Genomic DNA, 25,623 nt, shown 5'->3' with positions numbered 1-25,623 from the left:
ACTTGTGGGCATGTGGCAAAGTCTAAATAAGATATTAGTTAACTAATTCTAACAGTGTATTTAAAAAATCCATAATATTCACAAAGAGTTTATCTCTGAAATTATTATTTTTACTGTACAGGAATAATTGAGAATAATTGAGAATAATTATTTTTACTGTACAGGAAAAAAATATTTGATAAGATTCAACATCTATTTATAATGATAAAAATAATTTAAAATGCTCTTAGCAAAGTGTATTTGATTAAGATTATATTCCAGAAATCTTCAGCAAACATTACACTTAATACAAAGACTTTATATGCATTCTCTAAAATTGGTAACAAGACAAAGATGTCACTATTACTATTACTGGATAATTTATTCGTGGAGGTCCTGGCTACTAAGAACAGAAAAAATAAAAGTGAGAGAAAGGTAAAAGGATGGAAAGAAATAAAACTTCCATTATTTGCATATGACAATCATCTACCCAGAAAAGCCAAAAAAGATCAGAAGAAAACGAGTTGAATTAATAAAGAGTTAAACAAGGTTGAAGACTGACAAAAAAAAAAAAAAATTATCAATATAAAACTTCTCTACACCAAGAAGAGCAAATTTAAAATACAATTTTAAAAAAAGACACCATTTGCAATAATCACAAAAATGATAAATTAGCTAGGAATTAACCTAACCAAAAACATATAAGACCTCTATGGAGAAATTTTAATGAAGAGAAAAATATGAATAAAAGCGTGACATTCCAGGTTCTTGAATGGGAAGACACTACCATAAAAATGTCCATTATATTCAGGACTTCAAGCTCTATTACAAAGCTGTAATCATCAAGAGAGTATGGTACTGGCACAAAAACAGACACATAGACCAATGGAACAAAATAGAGAACTTAGAAATGGAATCCCAACTCTATGGTTAACTAATCTTCAACAAAGCAGGAAAGAAGATCCAATGGAAAAAAGACAGTCTCTTCAACAAATGGTATTGGGAAAACTGGACAGCCACATGCAGAAGAATGAAACTGGACCATTTCCTTATACCATACACAAAAATAGACTCAAAATGGATTACGTGAAATGAAGAAATTTCTAGGAGAAAAAGCTTATCAGAACTAACAAACAAAAAAAGCACATAACTGAATATTCCAATTGCTATTAAATAAATTTATTCTGTAATTAAAACTTTTCCTACAGACAAAATTCCAAACACAAATCGCTTCATTGGAAAATGTTATGAAGTATTTAAGGATGAATACAACACTAAGCTTACAAAAAGTCTTCCAGAGAAAAATAAAAGCCAGACAATTTCCAAATTGACTCAGAAGGACAGCACAGCCGTGCTCCTCAAATCTTAAAAGTACATTATAAGTAAACAAAATTATAAGTGAATTTCTCTCATGAACATATGTGCAAATATCCCAAACCAAACATCAGCAAAAACATAATTAAACAAAGGATTATACATCATGACAAGATGGTTATGTTCCAAGAATATGAGGTTGGTTTCACATGTGAAGATCAATGAACACCATTTTCCATATTATTAAAAGAGAAACAATATGATTATCTCAATAGACACAGATAAGTACTATCATAAAAAATCAACAGTTAATTATTAAAAACCAACTAGGACCAGATGGAAATTCTTTACTAGATTAGCTACAAAAAACATAGAGTGAATATAATTCTTAACTGTGGGGTGCCTGGGTGGTTCAGTCAGTTAAGCGTCTGCCTTCAGCTCAGGTCATGATCCCAGAGTCCCAGGATCAAGTTCCACATTGGGCTCTCTGCTCAATGGGGAGTCTGCTTCTCCTTCTCTCATGCTTTCTCTCCTCCTCTCGTGCTTTCTCTCTCTCATTCTCTCTCTCTCTCTCTCAAATAAGTAAAATTAAAAAAAAAAAAAACCTGTTAACTGTAAAATATTAGAAACCTTCTCCCTAGGATCAAGAATGAGATAAGAATAACTTATTACTTACACTAAATTAGAAATCTTAACCAGGGCAATAAGGCAAGAAAAAGAAATAATAACTATAGAGATTAAAAGGAATGAAATAAAACTGTCATTATCAGCAGACTGTACACATGTAAAGATATAATGTAATCATTTACATAGAAAACTCAAAGAATCTACATATACACTATTAAGACTAATAAGTGAATTTAGCAAGGCAGGCAGACACAAAGTCAATACACAAAAATTTACTTTTCCTCGGTAAGAGAATAAAAAAAAAAACTATAAAGTAAAATTTTAAAAGATGTCACTTATAACTGCATTCAAAAAAACCTAAATACCTAAGAATAAACATAATGAACATCATGAAAGACTTCACAAAAAACTTTGAGAAAAATTGAAGACCTAAAATAAGTGAGGGGATCTACCATATTCATGGACTGCAAAGATGTTAACTTTTTAATTCTCCCCAAATTGATCAAGAGACTTAAAAATTCCAATTGAAATCCAATTTGGGGTGTGGGGGTGCCTACCAAGCTGATTTTTTTGAATATTTATTTATTTGAGGAAGAGAGACAGAGAGAAGCGGGGGGGGGGGGGGGGGGGCAGTGGGGCAACAGAGGGAAAGAGAAACCCAAGCAGCCAAGTTGAGTTTTCAAGTTATAAGCAAATGCAAAGGGCCAAGAATAGTCAAGACAACCTTGATGAAGAAGAAAAAAGAAGGAGCAGGAATACTTATGCTCCAGAAATTAAAGCTTTTAATAAAGCTGAAGTGATTAAAGACATTTCAGTGATTCACACAAGGATAAAGAGGTCAAACAAAGAGAACAGAGAATTCAGAATGAACCCAAACTCTTGATTTATGACAAAGGTAATACTGCAGAGCAAGGAAAGACAGATACTCATTTCATTAACTGATGCTGGTACAACTGATTACGGAAAAAGGGAATAAATTATAGATGGTAATGTGAAAGATAAGACAATAAAACATCTTTAGAATGAAAGAAGATAATACAAAATATTCACGATAGTGGAATTAAGATTTTTTTTTTTTTTTTTTTTTAGAGAGACACAGTGCATGAGCAGGGAGCAGCAGAGAGAGAATCTTAAGCAGGCTTCATGCCCAGCGCACAGAGCAAAATGCAGGGCCTAATCTCACAACCGTGAACCAATATCAAGAGTCGGATGGTTAACCAATTGAGCCACCCAGATGCCCTGATACATTTCTTAAACAGGATTCAAAAATCACTAGCCACATGGGAAAATATTGATAAAGTGGTTTTGTTATATTTATATATAGTAAATATATATAATTACAAACTTCTCTTCCTTCAAAGACAATATGAAGAGAATAAAAATCAGAGTAGAAGACATTAAAATAAACATATATATATCCAAAGGTCTCATAACCAAACTGTATTAAAAATTCCGACAAATTAATGATTTTTTTGAAAAAGCAACACAATGAAAAAATTGAATACATACCTGAATAGTAAGAAAAGTTCTGTGAATTGTCCATACAGAAGACTTAATCAGTCTTAGTATCAGTGAGGACTCAGTAAATAAATAAGTTGACTTGTGTGCACAATATACTACTTTGCAAAATATGTACTGTGTATATGATTTATAGTCCTCACAGTGAGTTTTCATTTTCAGGATATGTTTATACAAATGGACATGTTTGGTATGGGACTGTGGTGAGAAAGAAGAAAAGAACAGAACTCGAGGAGAGAGAAGAGCATCTCTTACATTTAATTAATCTGAAGGTATTTTTAAAAAACAGTTCTCAATAAGAGAAGCACTACGCCATATCCACATTACTTACTTGCCAATTCAGTTACAGTTCATAGTAAAGTAAGGCAACTATTAAAATATTATATCATGAGCCACTGAGAAAATATATTCATCAATCACAAGTTACTCTTTCATAGGCACTCTTCTTCAGTATTAATTCATCTATTCACTCATTCAAAATATTCTCTAAGTACCTCCTAAACATAATTTATTCAATAAATATATTGAGCTCTTACATGTAAGAGAGTCCACAAGAGCAAGATGCAGATAAGCCTCTCATAGTCTAACAGTCTAATAGAGAAGACACATAATAACAAGTATTATAAACTGTGCTGAGTATTATGTCATGGAAAGAACAAAGCGGTACAAAAACGCATGTCAGGGACACCTAACCCACTTTTGTGGGATTGGTGACAGTTTGGAGTTAGAGAAACTTCAGAGAAATCATTTAGTATATTCTTCTACTTCACAAATGAAGAGAGACTAAAATGTATGTCCAACCTCAGTAGTCAGCCCTGAAAAATGAGTGGATGTTAAACTGGTAACATGAGAATTGAGGCCACCGAGGCAGCAGAGTATTCAAGGCAGAGGGAATAGCACATACAAAGGCCTAGGGACAAAAATGAGCATAACTTCAGACACTATGAGGCCATGTAGAACAATAAAGACAAAATTCCTGTCCTTAAAAGAATTCACAGTTAGAAATATAAAAGAACATGTTTTAAATAAACTTCAATCCAGCTCTATTAATTTGTTTGCAGATATTTGAGAAGACAACATGCCGCACTGTCGGAAACGGAAAAGGGACAATATGGAAAATTACAAATTTGCAAAAGCTATAAAAACTTAAGGGATCCATGAAATTCCTGCCATAGGCCTTCAAATTCTTTCCAATCTAAGGTTCCATGATTCTAGACTCTATATAGACCTACTCTATTTTATACAAATTCTTTTTGAAAATAATGTACAAGTTGAAACAGAATTTATATGAATTAAATGTTAAATGTATATCAGAGCTTGCAAAAATTAAAGATCCCTGGACCTATCATATTAATGCAACCAATTCTCTGTTGTCATAGATCTGCCACTAGCTCAGGTGTCACTTTACATAAAACTTAGCCTCTTTGGTCATGTGTTATCTCACTTATTAAATGGAAAAAATAAAGTATATTTTATCTAAATTATTTTTTCAGCTTTAAAATTCTATAACGCTAAGCTTAAATGATTGGACATCAACCATTCCCAATGAGGCATACTAGAATCTACACCAAGAAATTAAATTTTTAAAAATACATGTATTTTTATAAGCCAGAAGTAAACAATTAACTAGAGGAGCAAATGGACACATGTACACCATCAGCAAATATAGCTTAGGGCAAGCAATCTATGACATTTCCTTTTCTTACTAAGTTTAAAGTTAATTTTTAAAATGTAAACAAAAACAGAAGCAGTACATCCATGTTCTTAAAAAACACAACTTTGAGACAAAAAACAGGTGTAGCTAATTAAACAAATTAAACAATAAATTTGTCATTTTGTTTTAATTACTTTATTTTCCAATGCTCTCAAAAGTTTTGAGAATGGAAAACAAGACACAATGAAGAAAAGTCAAAATGCCTCAAGCAAGCCTAATGCCAACACATTCTTTCCAGTCTAAAACATGTTCCCCCTCAAGCTCTGCATCACTATCCAGAGATAATCACTTCCGGATAAGAGCAATTACTCTAAATTCGAGTTCTTCAAAACCATCTGCTCCAAATTCAATCAACAAACATCATTTTGCCCTACACATATGGACTCTGACAATTTTATACCCAGTGCTTACTAAATAATGATATTATTTTTGAGACTGCAATTAAGTTCCTTTATTGGAAACTAACAATGAACTTAAAGTGATCACAGGAATAATAATGCTTTTCACAATTACTACCTACCCTACAGACATTTAATTATATGACAAAGTAACATGAAACATGGCATCTGGATGTCAGATTTGAACTGTGAAGGTTGAGTGTAAAATTTCCTCAGGCACGTGAAGACTGAAAGCAACTATAATAAAATCTAAGTCTCCTTTGTAAAATATATGTTCTTCAAAATATCCAAACTATAGAAAATTTTTGTTTTATCTGGAGTCTTTACTCTCCCTCAACTCAGTATTAAGTATAGATAAGGTGATAAGCATCACTTGATACATCACTGGGAGAGTTCCATTGCTCACTGCTCGTTAACAGAAAAGAAATCAAACAAAATACCCTCAAAGAGGGTCTTGTGGTTCTTGCTTTATTTATACTTCAAGTGATTTGTGTAATGTAAGCTGACTGCAGAAGCCAGGTCTATTCTGAACCCACTATTACTTTCAAAAGTTGCTTTTAAAAGTAATGGCACTATAGAAGGCATACTGGTCTCAAGACCTGAATCTTGGGCCAAGATTTCACTCACTGTTTGAGCCTGGATAGATCACATAGTCTGTCCCCATCTGTGAAATAAGGGAATGTAGTAATGATTTCTGAGAGGGTCTTCTAGTTCTAAAACATCAAGATTAATTCACTTCACCAGTCCCAGGTTTAACAAACTTTCCTAAAAATACAGCTTTTAGTTTCAAATTTCTAATATCAAATTATTTACTTACTTGGCTTATCAACCTTACTACTTTTTTGAGTTAAAAAAAAAAAAAAGATAGTTGTCTACAGCACAATTCTTATGCCAAGACAGATTAAAGATTTACGCCTTGGTGGACTATAGCAAGGCCCAAGTCAGAGAAGAGGAACCAGGAAAATAATGATGGAATATGACCTGATCTGGTTTTACCTGAGGAGGAAAAGGGGGCACAGATGCAAAGGCAGAGGGCAGGCCAACTATATTCATCCCTTTTTTACGGAAGGTACAAAACTTTAAATAATAACACAACAATTAAAATTGAAAAAGTAATTCACAAGCACTACCTCTGTTCCCTCAACTTTCAATCCCCCTCAATTTATCACAATCTAGCAGCTAGCCACAGGACCCCACTACAACTACCCTCTTCCAAGGCCCCCATAATTTCCCAGGTAAGAAGCTAAGCAAGTGATGCCACTGTGGTCTCTCATACTGCTGATCCTAGCTCCACTACTTATCTCCTATGTGATCTTAGGAAAGTTCTTTAACCTCTCCGACCTAAATTTCCTCACCTTTAAAATGAAGGTAACCTTATAAGGGATGCGGTGAGTAAAAAAATGCATGAATACATGTAAGGCACTTCAAGCAATGGCTAACACATTGGATTAGTGGTAACTAATACAATATTAATTCTAATTGCTTCCTCTCTGCAATCTTCCCTCATTTGAGTCTCCACTTTCGGCTCTCTTCCCATTTCTCTAGCCACTCCCTAGTCTCCTATACCAGATCTTTTCTAATAAGCCAACCACTGAATGGTGGTATTCCCCAGGACCCCTCTTCTCTCCCTATTAGCATTCTAAAACCTCCCTGATCACTCACAAACACCCAACACACACAGGTACTGTGATTACCTGTTACTCTGTAGTACTTGCCTGGGCACACTGAGCTCTAAGAGGAGAGGGTCCAAGACTGTCTTGTTCACTGAGGCAGCCCCAGCACCCACTGCAGTGTCTGGCTCAATAAATGAATAAATGTCTGAATTCCACTCACTCCAAGTGATTTCATTCATTTCAATGGCTTCAATCACCATCTAATGCTGACAACTCCCAAATCCCTATCTCTAACCAAGACTCTCCTCATCTCCAAAGCCTGCAATTCAAAGTTTTGCACCTCAGACGATGTAAGGATAAGGAGGTTTGGAAGGTGGAAGTCAGACTACGCAGGAAGCAGTTTACACCACAGTCCAGATAAGAGCAATGGAAACAGTTTAATTTTTTTTAAGCTCAAATTCTGAATAAATTTTGAAAATCAAGCTGACAGGATCTGATAAAGAAAGAGTAAAAAAAATTAAAAATAACTCTTAGAAATAACTTATTTAGATAGACTGATTTTTTTTTTTATTTCTGTGATTGCTTTAATTAGGAAGAAAACCTTTCCTCAAGTTTCCTACTTTTATAGTCTTGGCAAGACAACTTGGAAAAGTTTCCACTAGTGAAGTAAATGGTATATATCACTGAGAGCTTAAACAGAATTAAAACTACCACCTGTTTTTCTGAAACAAACCATTCAGCTCCAGTCATTTCAAATGAAGAGCAAAAGTAATATGAAGATACCCAATTCAACGACAAAAAAAAAAAAAAAAATCCACCTCTCATAAAAAAAATCCACAGTATTTATGCAGTGTTGTTCACAACATCACAAATAAAACCATCACTACATTTCATAATTATAAAACAGAAGAGAAAGTTCATTGTTTCATGAGATTTTACACTGCATAATTACTGCTTATTTACCCAGCTACAATAATGAATAAAGATATGATTCATTATAAAATGCAATAATTAGAGCGATGATCGTGATACATCGATTTAATTTTGTTGCTCTACTGCAGGCCTGCAGCAGACTAACATGTAGAACGGGGAGGGAAGGGAAGAGACTGTGACTCTGCCTATATACGCCATGACAGCTCCCAAGTTCAGCAAGAAAATCTGTCAGGGAGGCACCCCAAAACAAGTCCTATCAAACTATCTCTAGTTTGCATTTTGTAATTGATGAGCAAGACTTTTACTGCTCCAAATTCAGGAAAAATAACTTTTCTAGCAAGGTAAAGTATTCTGCCAGATTTCCCTATCATCTCCTGTACTAGGATAACCAAGAATACTTCATAAAATACCAGTATGCCAAAATTCAAATAAGCATCCACCAGAGAAATGAACAAATACATACAAAATACGATTTTCTTTAAAAAAAAAAAAAAAGAGAAAGTGACACCACAAGGTTCTGTAGAAATCATGACTACTGCACCCAGACTACATTTTTAAGCCTCATAAGAACTCTTAAAAAAAAAATATGGTATCCCTGGCGAGCAGGTAAGGAAACAAAATTTAAGAAATTAAATGAGCAGTGTAGCATCTGAATCGACAAGTCACCATAAGCTTTCCACAAAACACCATTACTTCCCTGAACTTCCTTTAAAAATACTGAATTTTTGCAGAATCAATATTAATTCTAACTTAGAAAACAACATTGGCAGAATTCAAAAAAAGGTGGAAAACTTTAGAAAAATCCTTTCATAAGAGGACTGTTGCATATTTTGTACATAGATCTTCCATAAATTTCTGTTAAAATAAGCTAGTGAAGGGTGAGAGAGGGGAGTAAAGGATATAAATATCTCAGAATTAAGACAGATAAAATTTTCCACCTCAAAAAAAGTTATGTTATAGTATTTAGACTCAGTATTGTTACTAGACCTACTTAAGTGTAATAATGACAAAATCATTGTTTAAATAAGACTTTTAATTCTTCCTGTCTGTGATGCTATCTTATCAAGGCCCAAATATTTGGTATGAACATGTTGAAATGATGTGTAATCAACAAGGATGCTAAAGATAAATTCTTAGAATGTGAACCAAGTACTTCCTTTCACTGTAAACAAAATGACTGAGTCCACCTCTTGAAGAAATCAAGCTCTATTTATATTCACTCTCCTGAAATGGCACAGGCAGCCTTAGAAGGATAAGTTTATAATAAATCCCTATATTTGGAAAACATTGTTGCTAAGCATCTTCTAACATTCAGCAGAGTTTATATAATTCATGTCTCTGCTACATAATTAACATTTCATGTTTTCCAAAAAAGTGTGGTATGCTTATCTATGTTGTTAATTTAAAACATTATAAATTTTGAAGGAATTAATAAAAGGCTATGCAACTAATTAATTAGAAAGGCAGCCTAATCCCAGGAAGAATACAAACATAGACATTAAATGTCAGGATGTGTCAGAGTTAAGCTTGTAAACAACGTGTCCACTTGAGATAAAACATTTCAAAATGCAGCTGCTCTTTGCTTAAAAAGGTGAGCTACAAAACATTAGGCTTTTGGACAAGTCACAACATATCAAACCACACTCTAGCTTAAAAATTAATTATAAAGAAAACATAACATTTGAAAATAAGTTTCACACCCAACCCTTAACATTAAACAATGTTATCTGCTCAGATAAAGGATCCAAGTGTTGAAAGCAACACTACTGCAGTATTTCCAATTTTCACGCTCATTATGGAAACAAAGTTAAAAGATACAAAAAATATTTAGTAACACTGGAATAAAGATTAGAAAAGTTGAGATAAGCACACTGTAGAAGATGCAGTGGCACTTTCACAAACTATGGAATAGATTGTAAACCTTCTAGCCCTGGAAAAGCATGGACAAACAAATATATTCTATAGGGACTTTGATCTTTAGTATTAGTATCCCACAAACAATAACCTTTAGATTACAAAAACAATGGGAAACATAATTCACTTAGGTTTTATGAAATTCTGAATCACTTCAATGTATGCTATTATGAGACATCTGTGTACCACCCTTTGTTAAAAAGGGCAAGGCTTCTCTGACTAGAAGGCAGTCCAGGGAAGAAGGAAAACCATCAGATGGCCAATGCACAAAAAAACTCAGAGAACACACAGGTCCACAAATCTTAAGCAATAAATGTTCCAGGAAAAACATATGTCTATATTTTTATTTGTATTCTTGTTAATTCCTATTCCCTTAATTGTGGCTTTTCTATCTTTCAGAATTGCCATTTTTAAGTTTTATTCAGAACCATTATATGTACCTACAAGACAAACTTAAGACACTTATTTTCTCCTAGAAGGAGAGTTAAACGGTATAGTTCAGAATAGTACATTACTGTCACATAAAAACTCGGAAAAACTCAACACCATCAGAGGTTGGCAGAGATTTACAGTCTCTAAATTTATCTAGTTATTTAAATCAGTTACAGAGTCTCCAAAAATCAGGGTTAGTGGGCCAAGATCATTGCTTCTCAAAGTACAGCCCCTGCACCCACAGCATTGGTATCACCTATAACTTGAGAGAGATGCTAATTCTTGGGCCCCACCTGGACCTAATGAACCAGTAGGATGGGGCCCAGAACTGTGTTTTAACAAGCTCTACAAGTGATTCTTAGACAGGTTTAAACTGGAGAACTACTGGCCTAACCCAATAATTTAGGATATTTGCTCACAGGCAACTGCAAGCCTGGCTGCTTTAAAATCAGCTGGGAAACAGAAGCAGGGGCTCCAGTTCCCTACTTCCCTTAATTAAATATGGAGAGGGAACGTGTGTGTAGCTTCCCAGGTGAACCTCATGCATAACGAGGTTTAAGAACCAATGACCTAAATTAGCGGCTCTCAAAGTGTGCTCCCCAAACCAACAGCATCAGCCGGGAACTTGTTGGAATTCACAAGCAGCAGCCAAGACTGAATCAGCAACTCGGAGTGGAGCACACCCAGCAATGTGTTTCACTAAGTTCTCCAGGTGATTCTGATACATGATAAAGTCTGAGAACGTCTGCTCCAAGTCATCCATCCTGAATTAAGAACATATATGACATGAATGTGGATTTTGTGGAGAAGAATAGAGACAGAATTAACTTAGACACTCAGAAATACATCTCCTGGAGCTAGACTATCTCACTGTCCTCACAAATCTAGAAGTTAAAATGCTTTCCTTCCCAGATACGCCAGTGGACATTCTCAAGCTGTAAGCACAGCACAACTGGTGAACAATGAAAATGCCTCCTGAAAAACACTTGTTTTAAACAAAATACAAAGTCCACAGTCAGAGCCATGGCTGAGAAATCTTGTCAGTGGGAAGCTAAAAATGGACTGGAATGTTCAAAAAAAAAGTAGCAGCAGTAACTTAGGCATCACAAAACACTTAGACTTTATTTAGTGCTACCTTTACAGGTACCTTTACAGGCAGCACTAACCAGTTGGATATGTTTCCTCAGCACAGACAGGGATTTCTGAAGGCAACAGAGGAGAGAGGGAGATGAATCTCACCAGGGGTTTAAAAATAAAACTGATTCAACTCTCAGGTTAATAAACATTTTTACTGCTCTACAAGGGCAGTCGGGTGGTAGTCTGATTATGTCTTCCAGCTTTCACATATTTCTCAGATCAAATACTTATTGAGCATTCACTATGTGCCAGAAATTATTACTGCAACCTCCAAATATTAAGATATTATCGTGACTCATTTCTAAAAAACAGTGATTCTCATTTTGTGTATAATTCTAAGGTCAATGTAATGATTGCAACTGCTTCTACTTACCCAAGGAAACTTAACATGTTTAAAAAAAACAACAACAAAAACAAAGAGGCACCAATTCAAATTTCCCTAGGTGGTCACTTTAAAAGACTGAGACCCATTCAAAGTATTTCCTAGTAAACCCTCTAAATTTAGGTAGGATGCTATATTAAGTGCTCAATTCTTTTTATTTATAACTAGGAGACTAGTTCAAATTTACCACAGAGCTGAGTTTATTCTTCCTACGCTCAATACACACATCATAATACAGGGCGATACCCGTGTGTTCAGTATGTAGGGTACGCTTATGCCTCTTCTACAGCACTTGGAATGTAATTCTGCTATTTTTAATGCTTAACGAGTTTTAGTTGTTTTATCTTTTGAGTTGCACTATTAAACCAAATTTATAATTTATTCATGTCAAGTCCATAGGCAGAAATTATAAAATTGTTTCAATAAGAAAATGCAGTTAACGTCACAATTGACATTAGTCTGCTTTGTGGCATTATCTCTAAGAACAGTATGGGAGAAAGCCCAGAGAAGTTTTTCAGAAAAACAGGTACAAAACACAATAAAGGGCAAAAAGGCCAGGTGTATTAAGAAAATAGCTAATGAGGCCAGGCCACATTTAGTAAATAACTTGGGAATTTATTTTCCCCTTTCCTTTTTCTAATCCTTCTTATCCTTTCTTTTTGCTTTCCCCCCTTTCTTTCTCATCCTCCCTTATATCTAAGGAGTGTCATATTTACCAGGGCACTTAGATACTATCTGCCACAACCACCTGAATCTACCAATAGAGAAAACTAAGGCTCAGGTAAAGCAAATAACGCGCCCAAGATCACAAGCCTGATTTTAAAAGCAGGTCTGTCCAACTCTCAAAATCCATTTATTACTATATTCCCTGCTTCTTTAGGAAAACGCCTTGCAAAAAAAATTCTAGTACACTGTTCTTAAACTTTATTCTGCTATATAGAGAATGAAACTACAAAACACAACATAAAGTATTTAAGACACTGTACACAAAACAACATACTTTCCCTACTGGACACTAATTATAATGCTAATCTTTTTAAATACTACCTTCTCATAAAGCAATTCATTGCTAGACTAAAGGAAAAAAGATCAGTTCAATACTGGTAATTTGAAATTACTATTAAGTCACATTAACAGAAGTTAATATTTATTTACTGCTTGTATGTGCCAAGTACATCCCAGATATCTATCTATCTATCTATCTATCTATCTATCTATCTATCTATCTATCTATCTATCTTCAGGTTGGAGGCCCTTCTCCATCCCTCCTTCAAATCCTTTCACAGCTTTTTCAATTAATGTAACATAGTAAAGGGTAGAATCTCTCAAATCTTGTCATCCTCCTAAAGTTCTTAGGGATACTACAATGCCCATGAAAGTAGATGGTCCTATTTACATTTAGTATGTAAATTACATTATCACATTTCCCCTTAATGTCTTAAGACACAATAAATGGACTATACTTACTTTTGAAATAAAAGATTAAATCAAAAAAAGGCTTCTTCTTAGATAAGACTTTTTCTAAATAACCACAGCATTTCCTTTCCCCATAGGGAAAGTCACTACATTCTCCATAGTTTCATGAGTGCATATCTCACTGTGTAAGTAGTTATTCACAAATCTCTTTCCTTCATCAGACTGTGTGTTTCTGGACAGCAAGAATCCCAGAGCGTTCTAGAGTGCATGAAATATGAGAAAGTAAAAAAAAATGTCTGATAAAGGTTAATGAAGAATGAATCCTTGCCTAGATGGGCAAGTCCAAAGCAATACCTGCATAGTAATCCACACTCTTCATTATCACCTAATGGAATGAAGGAAGAAAAGTTACCCACTAATAATTCTGCTTCTTGAATGCTAGGGAATTCATTTCCATGACTAAACCCACCATTTCTTGTGAAGCGCAAGAAACCAGTTAGAAAGGGACCTGTCCCAGACCAAAATGCACCAAAAGAATATTTATGTTTGCTTTGTAATCTACGTAACCTACAGTTTCCCCCAAATGTGAGTCCTCTAACATGGAAATTGTGATAAGATCAAAAAGAATAAAACAAAACTGATTTTCTCCACCAAGAGTAAGATATTCAAAGACCCCTAAATATCATTCCAAGTTTTCTTTTCCAACCTGTTTTTTGTTCTATATTCTCTTCTCTGCACATATCAAGCCTGATTAGAAAGATGAAAGGACCAAGGGAAGGGTCTTTAAAGCCTACTATATTAATTATGAATCAATAATTTGGAAGAAGTTACCATATTTCTATACTAAAGCTCTAAAATAACTAAAGCTCCAACTCAAAAATTCAATTTCTTCCATTACCTAAAAGGGCTAAACTTTCTTTAAAACACCTTTTGAAAATATTGGATAGGTCACAAATTAGAACAACAGAATACAACTGAAAAAAATTCCTTCTGAAGTATAAAATGACCCAGAAACATTTACCCAACGGAATAAATTTAAGGAATCTAGGATTACTGGCAAACCAGGGATGCTTTAAGGTACACGCCAGCCTTTAGAGGTTACCAGAAAATAAACACATCCTCTTAGGACCAAAAAACAAATAAAAACAAAACAACAACAATCAGAGTTTTTCAGTAAATTCTTATTTGCCTGATGAAATATTTCAATAGCTTATAAAAACTGCCCTGATTTGAATACATTTTTCATGGTTAAAATTACTCTGAAAAACTATACAAATGTTAAAAGGTCTTAAGAGCTTCCAAAGTAAAGAAGTTTATGCCATGGTCAAGTTCTTAAAGTTAAAGAGTCAACTGATTAATAACAGCCCCTATATATTTTCAGACTTAAACATCACAATCACATAGTCTGAGGCAAAGAATTCTTAGATTTTTGCCAAGTACTTTTTCAGCACTTCAAAAAATATAAAGCTGCTCCTTCAGGAAAATTTTGATCCTCCTGTAGGCACTTCTCCCTAATTTCCATAGCACGATATCATTAAATAGTTATCATCGATACTGCCATTAATGCATCTGATGATATATGTGTATGTGTGTGTCTGTGTGTACTTAGGAAAAGTGTGAAAGGATACATGCTACCATAATGGTTACCTTTAGGAGGTATGAGTGATTTTTCTTTTTTATAGTTTTCTGAATTACCTAGCTTTCAATAAATATACATTGTATGATTAGAAAAAAAATTAGTATTTCCATTAAGAAATATGATATAAATTATCAGTATGTAAATAAACCAGATTTATGAAGCCCATCAATACAGACTCACAGTCGCAAAGCACTCTCACCTGCTTCATTACACAAGGCTTTCAAGTCCGCTCCAACGTACCCATGAGCATTATTCGCCAGTTGTAACAGCTCAGCTTCAGTGAGCATATGGGGTACCCTTTGAAGCAGTTTCTGGAGAATATCTAGCCGATCTGCAGCATTAGGAACTCCAATCTCAATCTCTTTATCAAATCGACCAGGTCTTCGAAGCGCAGCATCTAAGGCATGAGGGCGATTTGTGGCCCCAAGGACCAACACCTGTCCTTCACTTCCTTCCTTACAAAATAAAATGAGAATAAATTACACATTCTTCTAAAAGCAATACACACACACACACACATACTACTATATATATATATCTAAAAGGTATATGTGTGTGTATATACATACATATATATAGGCACTGGCTGTATAAACAAGATTGCTCTAAGTCTTATCCTTTACACTTTAATTACTCATCCCACATTTGCCTCAGTTCAGCCTAAATACTCCCTCACCTAGAAAGTTTTCCACTACCTACCCTTCCAACTATAGTAAGTGATGTCTCCCCACTTTTGGCATCTAAACTTCACCATTTTCATAAATAAGAACATATAATATCCTACTGTATAGTTGTTTACATTTGTTTGCTTTAAGTTGTCCTTTTCCCCTACTTGAAAGAAAAGACTATGACCTGCATATTATTCAAACAGAACAAGGCTCTATTATACAGTTGTCTAAGAAATCTTATTCACAAATGGACCATACTTTTTTTATTATGATAAATGTTTAAATTCCTAGAAATATAGACAACTAGATAACCAACATCTGAGTATCAGCCACCCTTGAATACATACGGATTTTTCACACAGGAATGAAATTTGGAACAATAAATTATAAAGAACTATGATAATGATCAGCCATCTGTGAAAGTTATCCAACATTTTACTCTGATGACCCACGTATAATCTCACAGAGACAAGCTTAACTGACATGTGATTCAAAGTAAGGAAACTCAAACCTATTCACTTACACTGGCTGTGCCAACAGAAAATGCATAGATTACAATAAATGTATGAATTACGAATTTAGAAGACAAACACAGGCCCTTAAGCATTTTCATACGGAAACATCCATGTCACATGCTTCCAGGCCTGCCCTTGGCAAAAACACCAGTCCACAGCAGACCTATCCCAGCAGTAGAGAAAGAGGCAGGAAAGACATAGTAATTAAGAGCCTCCAAAACAAAGCCTTCCATCTGATTTCATACTCACCAGAACTCTTCTAATTATAATATAGCTCTCCATACATATTTGCCTTCAAGGTGTAAAGAGTCATCCATAAACTAAGATATTTGGTCGGCTTAATGATTCTACTTCTTATCGTAAATAGATACACTGGCATCCCAGTTTAGGTATGTCTCTTGTGAGTGTTGTTACTGTGATGCAGTCCTCAGAGCCCTGCCACCCCCAACATACTAGCATCACTGAATTCTCCAATTTTAAAGGCTGAGAACCAAACCTGGAACATAATCACACCACGTTATTGCACTAAGACTGAGAACCAGGTGGTCATCCAGCCTCCCTCAGGTATCAACTCTACTGTTACTCTTAAAATTGTAACACATGTTGGGGCACGTGGGTGGCTCAGTCAGTTGAGTGTCCGACTCTTGATTTAGGCTCAGGTCATGATCTCATGGGTTGTGGAATTTAGCCCTTTGCTGGGCTCTATACTCAGTGGTGAGTCTGCTTAACATTCTCTCTTCCTCTCCCTCTGCCCCTCCCCCCTGCACACATGTGCTCACGATCACTCGCTCTCTCTCTAAAATAAGTAATTTTTTAAAAAACTGTAACACATGTCAGCAAATAATGGAGATTAAAACCCAACCTTCACATTATTTTCACATGTTTAGTTTCTACCAATATGTAGTAAAAACCAGAAAGTTCCAACTGTCCAGTTTTCTTAATGTGCAAAAGGAGGGTTTGGGACTACATGATTTCTAAAATTTCTTTTGGTTCTAACATATTAGGACTCTAAAAAAGGAGTTATTTACAATTCTGCATAAGAAATGTATTCTGGTAAATGGCTGTCAGGGGTCTGAGGGAATTTTTTTTCATTCCTGTCACTACTCTGATGGATCTTCCTTTCATAATCAGCACATAGTTTTTATTAATATGCGAGCGTATGCCCTATCAGAGAATCTGGTAACATGGGTAGCTTCTTTTTAAATGTTGTACAAACATATTTTCCATTATTCTCACTCTTTCCTTTCACTTGTCAAACTTCAAGCCCCAAAAGAATCAATTTTTACATGAGTATATAAGACTTATGAAATTTCTTATTGATCTGAACCTTACTGATTTTGCTTTAGGTTTTTAAGTTAATACCACTTACTACAAAAGAAATCCATCATTGTATATTATTTTATATGCTAGCAAACATGGCAGTATACCCTCCCGGAAGTTACTAAGATACATGCTAAAGAATATTATTTTAGTCTTTCCTTTAGTTTTTATGACTAATATTTTCCCCTATCCTAGAATACCCCAAAACTCAGACATATTTGATAGTTTTTGTTACTACAGACATATTATTAGGAGTCAACCCTTTCTTATACAGAATCAATACTGGTGCTATACTTACTGAGCCAATACCATCCATTAGTGTTAAGAGTGACGCTACCACTCTCTTCTCCACTTCATTCTGAGCCCCTTCTCTTTTAGGACAAAGTGCATCCAGCTCATCAATAAAAATAATTGATGGGTGCCTAAAAACAAACAAATAAAATGAATACTTTAATATACATCTGATTTTTACATTTGATCTATTGCGTTTCAATTGAAACTGAATACTTTTAATTTTTTAATTGAAATGCACATGCAAAAGAATGAAACTTAACCATACACAAAATAAATCCAAAATGGATTAAAAGCCTAAATGTGAGACCTGAAACTATAAAAATCCCAGAAGAGAGCACAGGCAGTAATTTCTCTGATATCAGCCATGGAAATATTTCTCTAGATATGTCACCTGAGGCAAGGGAAATAAAAGCAAAAATAAACCATTGGGACTACATCAAATAAAAACCTCCTGCACAGCAAAGGAAACAATCAACAAAACTAAATGGAAGAAGATATTTGCAAATGACATATCCGGTAAAGGGTTACTATTCAAAATATATAAAGAACTGATACACCTCAACACCCAAAAAAACAAATAATCCAACTGAAAATGGACAGAAACACGAACAGACATTTCTCCAAAGATATACGGATGACTAACAGACACATGTGAAGATGCTCAACACCACTTATCAGGAAAATGCAAATCAAAACTACAATGAGATATCACCTCACAGCTGTCAGAATGGCTAAAATCAAAAATACACAAAACAGTGTGGGTGAGGATGTGGAGGAAAAGGAACCCTCATGCACTGTTGGTAGGAATGCAAACTGGTGCAGCCACTGAGGGGCTGCAAAAAGTTAAAAATATAACTACCTTATGACCCAGCAATTGTACTACTGGGTATTTACCCAAAAAATACAAAAACACTAACTCAAAGGAATACATACATCCCTACGTTTATAGCAGCATTATTTACAATAGCCAAATTATGAAAGCAGCCCAGGTGCCCCATCGACTGATAAATGAATAAAAATGATATAAGTACATATGCACAATGGAATATTATTCAGCCATAAAAAGAATGAAATCTGGCCATTTGTGATAACATGGAAGGAGCTAGAAAATATAATGCTAAGTGAAATAAGTAACAGAAAGACAAAACCATATGATTATCTGTGGAATTTAAGAAATAAAACAAATGAGCAAAGGAAAGAGACAGAGAAACCAAAAGACAGACTCTTAACTACAGAGAACAAACTGATGGTAACCAGAGGGAAGGGTGAAATCAGTGATGGGGATTAAGGAGGGCAATCGTCATGAGGAGTACAGGGTGATACATGGAATTGTTGAAACACTATGTTGTACACCTGAAACTAACACAACATTGTAAACTACACTGGAATTAAAATAAAAAATTTTAAAAAAGAAATGCAATGTATCAAATTTAGGACTCAGTTAATAACGTTAAAGACAAAGGCAATGGGAAGTTAAACTGAAAAACCTTACATTAATTCTAGACCAATTAATTCATCACATTCTAGCAAATCTGAACTCAGTAAAAAGCAGAGTATTAAGAAGAGTCTACTACTCATGAGATGAGTCTAAGCCCAAACAGACCTTGCCTGCTAATGCCCAGAAAATTGTTATGACTGCATCAATTTAGAATCTAAGGCCAGAGATGTCCTCTGGAGCAGGAGTAAAGTCCAAGAGACAGAAATTCCAAATGTGTTCTTTTTTTTTTGCCTATTAAAAAAAGAACTTTCAAGGTGATCAGTTCTCCCATAAAAAGATGTGAATTCTCTCATGACAGAAAGCTTCAACTGCCAGGAACAAAACAACAATGAAAACACACTACACAATAAGGTACACCACTGGTTCTCAAATTTTCGGTATTGGGACAACCAAACTTGTAAGGGACTACCTAATTTCATCCACTATCTCTGGAAAAAAAAAAAACAACTTTAAATGAAAGTTCTTCTGGGGCGCCTGGGTGGCTCGGTCAGTTGAGCATCTGCCTTTGGCTCAGGCCATGATCCCAGCCAGGGTCCTGGGATTGATCCCCGCGTTGGGCTCCCTACTCAGTGGAGAGTCTGCTTCTCCCTCTGCCCCTCCCCCACACTCGTATTCTCTCGCTCTTGCTCTATCTCAAATACATAAAATCTTAAAAAAGGTGAAAGTTCTTCTGATGAGAGCAGAATTACGATAAGTTAAATACCAAAACAATGGCAGAGACATAGTCTTATGAATAACAGACCAAGTTATGGGCCACTTATACTCATTGCAGTGTAATATGGTAGCCTAAACTGAGGAATAATCAATATGAATTGTTTTTAAAGAACAAAAGATTTGTCCCTTCAAAGCAAACTATAATAAAAAAAAAAGTTTTAAGCATAAAGGGCTACTATAATACAATCTACTAAGGCAACTAGATAAACTAGATATGTCTAAGTACCATAGGTACTCTAAAGAAAGAAAATCATAAATTTATATAATCAAGTAAAATCATACAACTTATCAAACAGTACTGTCTTAATTCTCCTACTTTATGTAATTCAATAACTCAATGATCGAACTTCCAAAACAACATTAGATAAAAACAGATTAAATATACAACTTCATTACATTTCCAATAATTTCTAGTGCTATCAGTATTATTTTTGTAGTGTTTTTTTCATGTTTCATATAAAGTGTTAGTAACTCTACTTTGATTAACATAGCCTTGACTACTAATTCCAAACATCTAAATGTAAATACCGTAGAGCGGCTTCAGCAAATATCTGACGTAACCTTGCTTCTGTCTCCCCATAGAATCTGTAACAAATATACATTTAAGGATCAACTCAGAGTTTTTAAAGTTTTGTCCATAAAGCTCATCTAACTTCTTAAATACTTCCAGAATACTTAGAATTACTTTCAAAAATTATTTTCCAAATTTAATTTGTATACACAATTGAAAGCAAATTTAAAGTATTTCAACATATGAACTATCCAGACAGAATGCTATAGTCATCTTTGAAATCACTTTTAAGAAGTATTTAATAGCACTGTTTATTCTATTAAATTATGCACCTACTTGCTTATAATTTCAGGACCATTAATTACAGAAACATAGGCTCCAACTTCATTAGCAACCGCCCTGGCAATCATTGTCTTTCCAGTACCTGGAGGGCCATAGAGTAACACTCCTCTAGGTGGGGGAATTCCTAGAAGAAAAAGAAGAGAACAATGGATTCAAAATTACTAGGTTTCTTGTGTTGTCATATGACTGCAAATATGAGTTACAAAATATAGATTTACCTTGTATCACAAAACTAAAGCAAGAGTCAGACCTTCTGCCCCTGCCCCCTACCCCAAAAATGTACTTACTGGCCCAAACACTGATCCCCAGCAATGACTTTCTCTCTCTCTATAGACCCAACCAGGCCAGGCACACGGGTAAAAAAATTGGCTGGACACCAGCCACAAAACTGCCACACCCCATCCCACACAGCACAGCTCAATGATCAGAACACAAAGCTCAGACAAGAACAAGGGCATCCGAAGCAAGCCATCAAGCCTAATTTTCATCCAACTAGCCATCTTAGACTATATAAGCATTACTAGCAAAATGTCAATCAAAGGGTTTATATATACATATACATACACACGTGCACACACACACACACACACACACACACATAAAGATTCATGGAAAATGAAAAGGCAGAGAAAGAGATGGTAGGCACCAAATACATGCAGAGGATCTGGACAGTTACCACACAGAGAAAGCCCTGAGTTTCCTAGGAACCAATCACTCCCTTAACCACTTGCTTCAGTACAAAGAGATGTGCACACAGTTATATTTCCTAACAAGGAAGTTTTATCTAACATATTTGAATGTTTGGTTTACTTCTTTGGTCATTACAGCTGATCTAGAATGACAAGATACTAGTTCTAGATCCAGTACAAACAACTGTGGAAGTACGCAATTAGAAGAGACAAGGCTGCAATTAACTCACATCACAAACTAAAGAGATCAAGCATGGAAAAACGCTCATTTAACTGGCATCTCCCAAAGCAACTCACACCTCCTACCATACCTACCGCTCAGGAAAGAAAAAGAAGAAAAGAGGGTGAGCAATTATTACATAAGTGGAATAAGCCAACTGCTTTTTAGTTTGAATTTAATACTTCTAGTGCAAAACACTGAAGAAATCATACCATAACTCTTGAAAAGTTCAGGCTGTTTGAGAGGCAATTCAATAATCTCTCTAATTGCTTTCAGCTGACTACTTAAGCCTCCTATCATGTCATAAGTTACTTTGAATTGGTTGTCTTGCTCTTTTGAATTTGTACAAATCTTTGTAAAATTGACTTTTGTTGTTGAAGAAATAAAATAAAAAATATCAGTGTTGCACTTTGTTCCCACACAGGCTGACTTTAGCAATCTCTCTTCATTGACAAGGTGCTCATTTCCTCCTCTGGCCGACTCAAAACTACATTTAAGTCCTGTGACTTCCCCTAGTCCAAGTCCACTGCTGTCCCGAGGACTCTGTGTAACATCCGACAAAATGTCACTAGCTTTATTTATCATTCTGTTATCTACTGGCTTGCAAGGAGTACTGCTTGATGTTGGGTCCTGAGGCTCTTCCAGATCTAACTGGCTTAGCTGTAGGGATACATCCAGGGTACTGGTTTCTCTGCTGGACCGTTCGCAGGCCATTCCTGGGGCATCAGTGTCAGAGTCATCCTGAGGTCTTCTCAATATCATGCCATCTGTCCCTTTCACTCGCAACACTTGTAATTTGCATGGTCGTCCGTAGAATGTACAATACAGAAAGTTGCCTGGTAAAACAATCTTGCCATCTAGAAAATAATTTTTTAAATATATATGTTAGCATAACTGTTCACCCATTTCATGTTTAAATAGCAATTTATTCCATCTATTAACAAAACTATCTGACTGAAAAGACTAAATTAAAGGTAAGAATATTAATAAAATAATTGCCGTAAAAAAGAGACAATTCCCATTTGACAGAGCACTATCTGGAGACAGAAGGACAAGATAATTCTTTAAAATTCTCCATGCTGAATACATCTAGGATTCTATCAACTGAATCAACAAATAGCCTGGCATTCCACATCCAATAATAAACGAACCTAAAGTGACACAGCCAACTAATACTCCAAGATAACATTTCTCACTGGAAAGAGGAAGAGCTCAAGGGTTAAAGTCTCAGTTCTCCCACTGACTTTGTCCATAGATAAATCATTTATTCTCTCCAATGCTCAATGGCCAATCAATTAATTGGGGAGAAAAAATTCCTATCCTGAAAGGACATTAATTCATTGAGAAGAACACACTCCACATTATGTTGAAGAAAATGATGATCCATACAAGACCTCAAAGACACATTATTTACTGCTACCTTGTTTCCTACAATTTAAAAACTATTTAAAATATATGCCTCACCTAGTTTTCTCAGAAGACAACCAGTCAATTGTTCTTCATTAATATCCACATTTTTGTCACTAAAGGGTGGGGGAAATAGAAATCAGCATTAAGCACACCAGAAACTAAATGTAATATAAAGTTACATGTACACGGCTGTAATGCAGACCTAGTCAAAAGAATAATTTACAAACTGGAAATGGTTTATACAATTCAGGAATGATTTATGCTTTTCAGACACTTCTAATAGCCATGAAAATATAATTTGCAATTTGGTGTCCTAATGACTTAAATCAATGTTCTTCAAAATGTACTATCCATTAGTGGATCCCAAAATCATTTCACTCAATCCCATCCAGCATTTTTCTTTGATAGAATACAAAATGTCAAAGTACATCACACACAGAAAGGGAAAATACTGCTTAGAAAAGCATTACTTTCTTATACATACACATCTTACACACACACACATACACACACCCATATACTCATGTATACAGCTACACACATGTGAGTGCATGTGCCCTGTAGCTGTGGATGTATACAGACATTGAATCACAATGAAATGTATTTTTTATTGCGTGTCATAGCTAAAAATATTTGAAAAACACTGGCCTAAATTAATCATTCTCTTTCTGAAATTGCCTAGCTTGGAGAAAGGCTTTTATTAATAGCTTACTTGATTCCCCTTCTATAATTTATAAATTATCTTTCAGGAAAATTCAGTCCTTTATAGGATATTACCTGAAAAGGTAGAAATAAGAAAAAAGGAGAGTAATGGTATAATGGAATTTAATTCTGGAGAAAGGACAGACCTTTCTCCAGAAAGGGAAAAATAAGAACCCCTTCTTCTACTAATGACTGTCTTCCTAGAAGTTTGCTTGAGTACAGGAAGTAGGGACATCTAAAAATCCTTACACTTGTAAAGAAACATGTTCTTGGAGAGTTCTCAGAATACATGCATTTTGCCTTCTTCCCCACATGTAAGTAGCCCATACCAGCAGAGGAGGCCAACAGTTGTGAGCTCTGCCACAGATCAGTGGAGAAGCAATAGTTCAGTTCAGGAAGAGATATATTAGCAGATCCATGTGGTCCAAATCTAAGCCCTGTTCTCCAAATACTTGGAGCAATAAACAAAGCCAATATAATCAACTTCATTATTTGCAGATTCAACTACTTACTAAAATTTATTTGTAACCCCAAGATCAATACCAGCAGAGCTTTCCTCGTCATTCATAGACATGCACAGAACAGGCAAAAAAATTTGAGTCACTAAGCACTTTCCTAGCTGAGGCTAAAAAAGTACTCTTGTTCAGTTCTTTCACAGATAAGAGATTGGAGAGTGGAGACAGTAGGAGGCAGTACAGTGCACAGAAAAAGTCCCAGCTCTTGTACCAGCTAGAGATCTGAGTCCTAACTCTGACATCTGTTAGAGGCGGCCTCGGACAAGTCACATAACACTTCTGAACAACGGCTTCTCTTTTATAAAATAAAGAAGATTAAATCTATCAGAATGAGTTAAGATTATAATGTATATAAGATATACATATTTTTGTATATTAAATATGCACTAAATATATTATTAGTGTATATTATATATAATATACATTAAAGATATGTTTAAATATAAACGTATATATAAACACAAATACCCCTAGAAGCAATGGTTCAGTACTTGCTAATGTAGTGTTCACAGCAACTTTATAGAACATACTTACTGCTACTAATGAAAACTGTATATTTGTATACAGGAGAGAGAGAAAAATAGAAGGAAATTTCAAATCAAATGTATATACAGACTACATAGGAAATTGTAGCTCCTTAAATGCTTAAATTCACTTCTGCTTAGAGAACTCTGAAACCAGTTATACTTACTTAAATCATTCTTATTTATTAAACTCTGACTAGAAGATACTTACAAATATGTATAAGAGTAAAAATACTCAATTGACTTTTGCTTTTAAAAAAAGAATGGGTGCAGATAAAATCACTTCCACTAGAAGGAGCCCTAACCTTACTAATAAAACTTTACAGAGGCAACTGAAAGATTTAATCAGCAGAATAAAATTACTGATTTTTCTCATTGGAAATTAAGTTTCTTATCTCAGCTCTGCTGCTGCATTTAAAACAAAAGATTTTTTTTTTTTAGTAAAAAAACCAAGCTTCCATTTAAAACATACAGTTCCTCTAATAGTAGGCAATTGTTATCACCTAAGACTGCTGCGCCCTCAAGAGGTCACACTAGTTAGATCAACAAAAAATCCAGTCAACTGATGACTGCAACCTGCAGCACTGTCTCAAAACAGTCTAAAGATTAATACTGTTTAATCTAAGTAGACCTACTACCTAACCCATAAAATAATGGGTAAGTTACTTCTCATGGAGCCCATTTC

At 35.0% G+C, this 25,623-nt stretch overlaps 1 protein-coding gene across 3 annotated transcripts in view; it reads right to left on the bottom strand.

Annotated features, from left to right (window-relative positions):
* The window catches only part of AFG2A (AAA ATPase AFG2A), a 319,135-nt gene that overhangs the window by 285,391 nt on the left and 8,121 nt on the right, over positions 1 to 25,623 (bottom strand). For all 3 annotated transcript variants that reach the window (XM_045799034.2, XM_045799032.2, XM_045799033.2), the window contains exons 4-9: positions 23,252 to 23,310; positions 22,000 to 22,644; positions 20,873 to 21,002; positions 20,554 to 20,610; positions 17,818 to 17,941; positions 15,216 to 15,471 (exon numbers count right to left, since the gene is read on the bottom strand). In XM_045799034.2, the coding sequence (XP_045654990.2) occupies positions 15,216 to 15,471; positions 17,818 to 17,941; positions 20,554 to 20,610; positions 20,873 to 21,002; positions 22,000 to 22,644; positions 23,252 to 23,310 (1,271 nt within the window). The remainder of the gene's footprint in view (positions 1 to 15,215; positions 15,472 to 17,817; positions 17,942 to 20,553; positions 20,611 to 20,872; positions 21,003 to 21,999; positions 22,645 to 23,251; positions 23,311 to 25,623) is intronic.

The sequence above is a fragment of the Ursus americanus genome, chromosome 13 (genome assembly GCF_024610735.1).
Source record: "Ursus americanus isolate L20-20 chromosome 13, mUrsAme1.1.p, whole genome shotgun sequence".
Taxonomy (NCBI): Eukaryota; Metazoa; Chordata; class Mammalia; order Carnivora; family Ursidae; genus Ursus; species Ursus americanus.
Note: the sequence above shows the minus strand (reverse complement) of the source record. Positions and strands in the feature narration are given on the sequence as shown.